At 50.2% G+C, this 7500-nt stretch overlaps 2 protein-coding genes across 2 annotated transcripts in view; one reads left to right on the forward strand and one right to left on the reverse strand.

Annotated features, from left to right (window-relative positions):
• The window catches only part of LOC125950126 (bacchus), an 8397-nt gene extending 7844 nt beyond the window's left edge, over positions 1 to 553 (reverse strand). The window contains exon 1 of the mRNA XM_049677797.1: positions 240 to 553. Coding sequence (XP_049533754.1) covers positions 240 to 344 — 105 coding nt within the window. The 5' untranslated portion in view covers positions 345 to 553. The remainder of the gene's footprint in view (positions 1 to 239) is intronic.
• Positions 554 to 3305: 2752 nt separating this feature from the next.
• Positions 3306 to 7500, forward strand: part of LOC125950097 (protein spaetzle 4) — a 4681-nt gene continuing 486 nt past the window's right edge. The window contains exons 1-3 of the mRNA XM_049677752.1: positions 3306 to 3589; positions 5677 to 7046; positions 7121 to 7500. The exon at positions 7121 to 7500 is cut by the window's right edge and continues 486 nt beyond it. Of these exons, the coding sequence (XP_049533709.1) occupies positions 3560 to 3589; positions 5677 to 7046; positions 7121 to 7500 (1780 nt within the window). The 5' untranslated portion in view covers positions 3306 to 3559. The remainder of the gene's footprint in view (positions 3590 to 5676; positions 7047 to 7120) is intronic.

A 7500-nucleotide genomic window follows, 5' to 3' on the forward strand; every position in this document is an offset into this window, starting at 1 on the left:
CATGGCCCCCACGATGCGCGGCATCGGCGTGGCTTGGCTTTGAGATGGTTGCGCGTTCACGTCAAATGATTTGAAATGAAGCCGAAAATCTCGAATCGAAGTAGATGATGATGGCGGGTGCGGTGGTGACGCGCTCTCTGCTCCGGACGATCCTGTGCGCGGAATGCAGCACCAACCGGAAGAAGGATGGAAGGTGGATCGGAAAGGAGGGGGGGGGGGCAGGTTGTAATCATACTTACTTCGGCGGGCCGCTTGACTCCTTTCACCTCCTTGGTCTCTGCTTTCTCCTCCGCGGCGGCAACGTTCTCCACCTCAACTTCACTGTTTTTGTCCGCTGAGCTCATTTTGGTAGGTTTTGGTAGTTTAGACTTCTTCCGGTTTTAAATTAAAATATCGCTAATCACCCAGCAACACAATGATCGACCTGGCGGGGTAGTGGGGTGCGGAAGATGGCGGCGGCAGCGAGTTCTGTCAGTTGGTTGGCTGGAACGCGGATTCCTACTTTCAGGGGGCTCGATCTTGGCTTGAGCACGGTTTGTGAATGAATGTCATGGCGGTTGGCGTTTCCTCGGAACGAACCCCTCGAATCAGCGCTGCGAGGACGCTTCGCGCTGTCAAGTGCGCTCTCTCGTTCTTTCGCTATACGCTCGTTCGCCCTGTCCTGCTCGCGCCTGTTGTACCCGACACAGAGCGGCCGAAGCCAAGCCCGAAAGTGTAGGACCGCCAACGGTAGGAGGGGACGCTTCGCAGAGGCTTGGCATCGCTGGAAGTTATCCTGTTATTCAATTTTTCAACCTGCTTTCCGCCCGAAGATCGTTTCAACGGGCCGTTCTTGGTGGTCAGTGATTTTTTAACCACCCTCTAGGCGGTTCTTTTGCGGCGTTTGAACGAAATTTGTTAAAACCTGGTCGAAAGTGGAGGGATGCATGAGTAAAATGTATGCAGAATTTCGATTGCCGGCATGAGCAAGTCGGGCCGCGTTAACGTTCCATAAAAGCATAATTTCAAATTTTATAGCATTCGGCATCAGCAATGAACTCCCCTTGCTAAACCTGAAAGCATTCGAACAAAACATTCCTAGAACAGTTGCACCGTTTCGCGTGTAACCCGGAACCAGACACTTTTTCTATTTTTTGTTATACAATTTTATTTTTCACCAAATCGCTGCAGGTTGAATCGAGAAGATTTTGTACATCTATGTGTGCAAATAGGCCAATAAGAGATAATGACGTGAAATATATCTTTTCTCAAAAACAGTTTGTCCTATAATATTCAATGAAAGTATTGAACTCACCCAGCTAAACTGTAACGAAAAGCTGTTCGTAGAGCTTTAAGCTTTTTCGTGCTGTTTTAAATGCTCGGGCAGAATCGAGTAGATTTGCATAATTCTAGGAGATAAATATTTGAAATTTTGGCGGTTAATTATTCGAATCTTCAAGGGATAGGTAGGGTCGAAGAAAAGAGCAAAGGGCGAAGGTGGGAGAGGTATTGGTGAATTTCGGTAGTTTTTCGCGTCATCTTTTGAAGTTTCAGTTAGTAGTTTTTGATAAAATTAATAATCATACTCACATTTAAACCGTGCGATAGTCGTGCGGTTTCTCTTCCGCACGTGATTGCGAACCCGCGTTTGGGTGCGATACACGTGCCATGCAGGTCCTGGTATGATACCAAATGATTATAAAGTTCATGTTTGGTGTGACATGAACTGCAAGTTAATTCTGCAGCGAACAGCCGAAGAACGCCCGAAAGACATTGTGCTGATCGCGATGATCAACCAAGAGACTTTCTCCGAAGTGTATATGATGGTGGTAGATTTAGCAGCGTGCAGGGGAAGAATGTTGGCAAAAAACAACGCAAGTAAAAGTCCAAACTTATACTGACAAACCGACGCGATCAACGATCGGCGAGCGCTGGAGAGCTTTGAATCCACCAATGGCCACAAAAGCAGCAACAACTCCACGGAATACTACTGACCTACTAAAAAGAAAGTCTCTCTCGCGTACGCGGCGCTCATCACGCCAACCAGCAGCTGGTGGTTGGTTAGTGCGCAGGGCGGCTATGAGTGTGTTCCGGTTCCCTCCCCCTACTGTGTATGTAGGGGAAGTCAGCGCGGCTACGGCTTTGCTCTGTGTGCAGCTCATTTCTGCACATTCTTCACCGAAATTGTCTCCCCATTCTCGAACTCGAATGGCTCTCGCTAAACCATTGTTGCCATGGCGCTAAGCACCCCAAAACGGTACAAAGATATTAGAAATCTTTGGATATATGCTCACACGGCGCTGTCGGTTTTACCCTGTCTTCCCCTTTGTTTGCTCTGCTTTCTCTCTCGTTCCGCGATCGCGACGCGCACGTTGTGCTGCAGCAGCACCGACAGCAACAGCGGATATTTCCGAGTAGTAGAGATCCCTTCCCTGGTGGCGATCGCATCGCGGTGCCCGCCTTTGGAGTTGGGGTTGACTGACGACGATTTCCCGACCATGGGGTCCACGGTTCGCAGCTAGTTCCACTTTAACTACCGAGCAGCGAACACACGCGAGACTTCCCGTCACCCGCCCGTTCAAGTCACACGTTGCCGCGGAATTTTGCGTGATCGTGATCGTGTTTCCCGAGTGCTCGGCTCTCTCTTTCTCTCTCTTCCCGGGGAGTGCATACAGTAGTGATCGATTTTCAACCTCAAAATGTCAACCGAATTTCCATCGCATAAGCTACAGTACGCCAATTTCCCTGATATAAACAAGGGAAATGTGTTTACAACTTAACTAAAGAGCAACTACTACAGAGTGGAGAAAGTCCACCCGAGAGTGGGACCTTCCCAAGTGATAACGACGATCGGTGCAGTGTGATGTGGATACTTCCGCCGTACACCGAACCGAACCAAACAACCGCGACGCCTGGGAGTGTTAATGAATCATTACTCTAATTGTGGCCGTTTAAGGCACAGATCGGGACGTGTGATCGTCGACCGACCGTCGTCGATCCATTGGGTATCGCGTGACCAAAGAAGGCAACCGCAGATACAAGGCACATTGTGCGAAGAAAGTGTCCCATTAGTGCTCCGAAAAAGGGGAAAAGCTTGCAGCAGGACTGGACGGCTGGACCGGCCTGAAGCAAAAAAAAAGGTGCCTCCGACCGGTGACCGGTGAATGATACTAGATAGTGTGCTGCTTCTTGTGGTAGCAGGGAAGATTATCTGCAAAGGAACAGCAAACAGCGAAAACCGGAAGACGCCCCAGCTGCACGCCTAGGTGTCGTGTGACAACTTTGCCTAGCCAGCAGTGCAAGCAAAACCGACCAACGGGACTTGTGCAGATGCGCAACGATCAACGAGATGTGTGCCTGATATGATTGAACAATTCGGTGAGCTTACGTAGCTTCGTAGCACTTGACTTCGGTTCACGACATCGACAAGTACATCGAAAAAGAGGAAGGGAGTAACAACAGTTTACTATTTGGTAGTTTCCATTAACGGAAAGCTATTCACCAAAGTGACTAAGAACTGTGCTGATATCGTAGGAACGGAATTTGGCAAACGAGATCTCAACAACAATCCAGAGTTGCCATGGAGATCCGCATGCTACGACCACGTAACGTAAGTATGCGCGGGCTCTCTTTGCAGGCGTTTACCAGTTTACTTAGATCGCAACCGTTACCCACGTGAGAACCCGGAGTTAAGTGAAGGCATTTCCTCCTATCACCCGAAGCCTTATACCGGGCTGACTCGGTTCGCGCTCAAACGAAGACTGCAACAAGTGCGTGCCGCTCCCGGTTCGGGCACTTGATCATGTGAACCACGCACCCCTCGCCGGGGGGGGGGGGGGGCCTGCAACGTGAAATGGTCTACATCACGAAGACACTGGAAACGTGCACTGCATATTTCCCTGCGACTCTTGCGGGTGCAGCAGTAGAATCAACACGGATTCGTGGCCTAATTTCTGCCTACGCAGCAAGTCACTGGCACTGGCACTGGCAGACAATTCCAGCTGCTTCAACCGGGGAACGTGGGAGGATTGAAAATAGCGCGTGCGAATGTGGTTCGAATGGATCTAGCCTTACTTGTTGGCATCAGAAAAACATAAAAATTTAATCCACAAACCGGAAGACGAAAAGTTCATTTTCATTTTCCAATGCATTTCACGAAAGTTCCGGGTTCCGATTGCATTCCAAAAAGTCCGTTAACCTGCTAGTAGATTATCGAGATCGTAACCGACCCCGAACCCATGTCAGCCACTGGGGGGCTTATAATGCTTGGAGAAAGGGCCAATGCCGCAGACCATAGCAGGCGAAAGCCACCGGCACCGGACGACTAAGAGGTCCAACACTTTCGAGCAACATGAGATGCAGCCCGCCCTCTCTTGGATATTCAATGACCTTGCCGCCAGCCTGCCTGCCTGCCCCATTCCTATCACTCCTACTGAATAACCACTGACTCTCTTCGCTCGCATTAGACTGTCATCACATCACGCTGACCGTCATTCGATTTCTACTTTTACTCTCGTTTTGTATTGATTAGGCGTTGTTCCCCTATGAGCTGGGCTGATGCTCCATGGAAATCGACTTTCGCTTTCTTCGGTCAAAGTTGTTCGATCGATGGTATCGAACTCTCCAAGTCAGCAGGTCAGCATTACGGACCTCCAGCCCAAAAATGCAGCAGATGCACCTGTGTCTTGCTTTCATACAATCTGGTTCATATCTTCTCTGTTTCTGCAGCCCCTGTTCAATATTCAACGCCAGTTGCTTCACGTGAAAGTGCACCCTGGGGTCTCTCTCTCAATGGACACCGATGATGGTGCTGCTGTTGATGATATTGGCAACGCGCGCTTCCAATTTATGCTTTTGGTTCGGGGAAAGTGCATTTTACTATGTTGTCCACCTGGGTAACACTCTCCCTTGCCGTTCTCTGTTTGGGCTGTAGGGTCGCGCCGTCTGTTTTTGGACTGAATATGCGCCATTGTTTCATCCTTCCAGAGGAGCTTCCCCGCTTGATTTAGTCCAGCAAAGTGCGAACAACGTGTCCGTCGCCGTTCGCCAATGACACGAGAAACTCGGCGAGTAGTACGGCATCGATTACATCGAAGGAAATGATTAACAAACATCGACTGTTACGCATTTGTGTGCTAGGAAAGTATGGTCGCATCTTGCAAATATGTATTACGACGTGCACGACTGTCATGCGCCGTCTTTCAATGCGTCAGACGTCAGGTTAACCTTTCACTTTTCTCCAAACCGATTCCCATTTCCTTCGGTCCTTCCGCTATCGGGGACAAAGCAAAAAGTAAAAGTAGCCAGCTGGCTTACGGTGGCAGGTGACTTGATAGGAGAGGACACCTCTCTAGCCGCTCTTCTGTGTCACACACCACGTTGAGGGGAGACGAATTTTTGGAGATCGCCGAACTGGCCCACGAATGGAGCGCGAACACGGGGAGAAAGTTGCGAAAACATCACGACTCGGCCCACACACACGGTCACCAGGTGCGCATCGTACGTCGTTAGAATGATAAATGGTGGACGAAGATGTTGCACTAGGCACGGTTCTCTGTTCAGCAGTAATATTACAACTCCCTGGCACTGCGTTGTGCAGCTTCTTATATTTGCTAGCGTTGCTATGATCGATAGCAACGGATGCTCGAATCCTATGGTAAACCAAACTTGCGGGTTTCGATCTTTTCTTTTTTCCAGAAGCAAATATGGAGGTTGCTGGTGCATTGCGTGACGCTTTGCATCTTCATACTTGGTCCAGTGGCAGCTGACAGTTACGGATACGATTCGGCTTCATCGTGTGATCCGACAAGAGCGTCACGCCGGGGACGTTCGCAACTGCTCAAGACGATCCCGTGCGATCTGAGTGTCCAGGCGTATTGTAATCTGCCCGGATCTGCCTATCCCTGGCATGCGGTGCGTCGGTTTGTGCACGAAAACCAGGGTCTGATGCGGCGGATGTACGGTGACGTTCGCCATATCTCCGTGCTGAAGGAGGAGTTTGAGAACAACGAGATCGACATCGATGACATCGATCGTGCGGCTGAGCGGTACTCTCAGCGTCCATTGGACGGCAAGCGACGTGCGGATGGGGCCAAACGCATGAAATATCTTCGACCTTCGGCCTCACATTACGCCGAAACTGGAGGAGCACACTATCTGCGTGACAAAAACAACGAGATCTTGTACAATGAGCCACACTTCCGTCCAGCCCAACAGAAGACCACTTCTACGACGACAACTGGGACACCAGCAACGACAACGACGACCACCACCAAACCGACGGTAATGATGACGACGACGACGACGACATCAGCTCCGGTGACGACCTCAAGGAGTACGGCTTCTTACACAACCGGTGAATCACCGCCACCGCTGAGTAATCTGACCACCACTGAATCGATCACTTACTCAACGGCGAGATCTGTTCCAACGGAAGCTGAAGACAAAGGATCTTTAGGTGATAGTCAGAGACAGACTAGTTCTGCGGCTCCTACTACCACTACTTCGACGTCAGAAAGAACTCTTGATACTAAGGATGTTCTTATAAACAGTGTCGATGGTAATACCATTCAACCAAGCAACGTAACCACGTCTGGTAAGGAAGACCCTCCTTTAACATCTCCAGAGTCCAGTGAACCGGAAGCGGAGAAGATATCGTCGACACTGCGGTTAGCTGTTACGTCGATCAAATCACCGCTCGTGGAGCAGGAAACCCTCAAGCTTGCTGCCACTACGGAAAGCGATGCAAGCGCTGTACTCGAGTCCACCATCGTAAGTAATCCGAATGATCGCGAAGATGTGGATGTAACGGATGGACCGGGACAGCGAGAGGGAGAAGGATTGGGAGTGGTTGATAGCGAGGCTAACAGTAAGAATGCGGCCGGTACAACGGTTCAACCGGATCCGGTCCATGAGAGTAGCAGTACGACTGCTCAGCTCCAGCAGAAGATCCGTTTCGAAAGCATTAAACCACATACTAGTGCCTCAGCTAAGAAGCCGATTGCCGAGGGACAACTGTTTCAGGATACGACCCAAAAGGAGACACCCTCGGTGAACATGCGTGGAGTGTAAGTAGCGGTTACTCATCTTCGTGACTGTTTTGCAATCAAAATAATGTTGCTCGTTCTTATCTCTTCTCTAGTAACGCATGCCCGGTAAAGGAAGAAGTGGTGGCACCATTCTGGGCTAACAATACTCGTGGCGAGGTACTCGCGCTGCTCAATCTGTATCCCTTTGAGCAGTACGTTCACTGGGAGAAGTGTACGCACGAGCTGAAGCAGATGTACTGCAGGGAAGGATGCCGCTGCGAGCAGCAATATCGTCTGCATCGATTACTGGCCTACGATCCGCACAATGAGTGTCGCGGCATTTTCTCCGACTGGTTCCGGTTTCCGTCCTGCTGCATCTGCAAATGCTACGATATGCCGTTCGATGTCCGTGTCACCTCGCGTAGCCCTCGCTCGCTGACGAAGGAATCGATCGAGCAAGTCGAGGGTGAACTACAGCATGCCATCTACGAGC

The sequence above is a fragment of the Anopheles darlingi genome, chromosome 2 (genome assembly GCF_943734745.1).
Source record: "Anopheles darlingi chromosome 2, idAnoDarlMG_H_01, whole genome shotgun sequence".
NCBI classification, from domain to species: domain Eukaryota; kingdom Metazoa; phylum Arthropoda; class Insecta; order Diptera; family Culicidae; genus Anopheles; species Anopheles darlingi.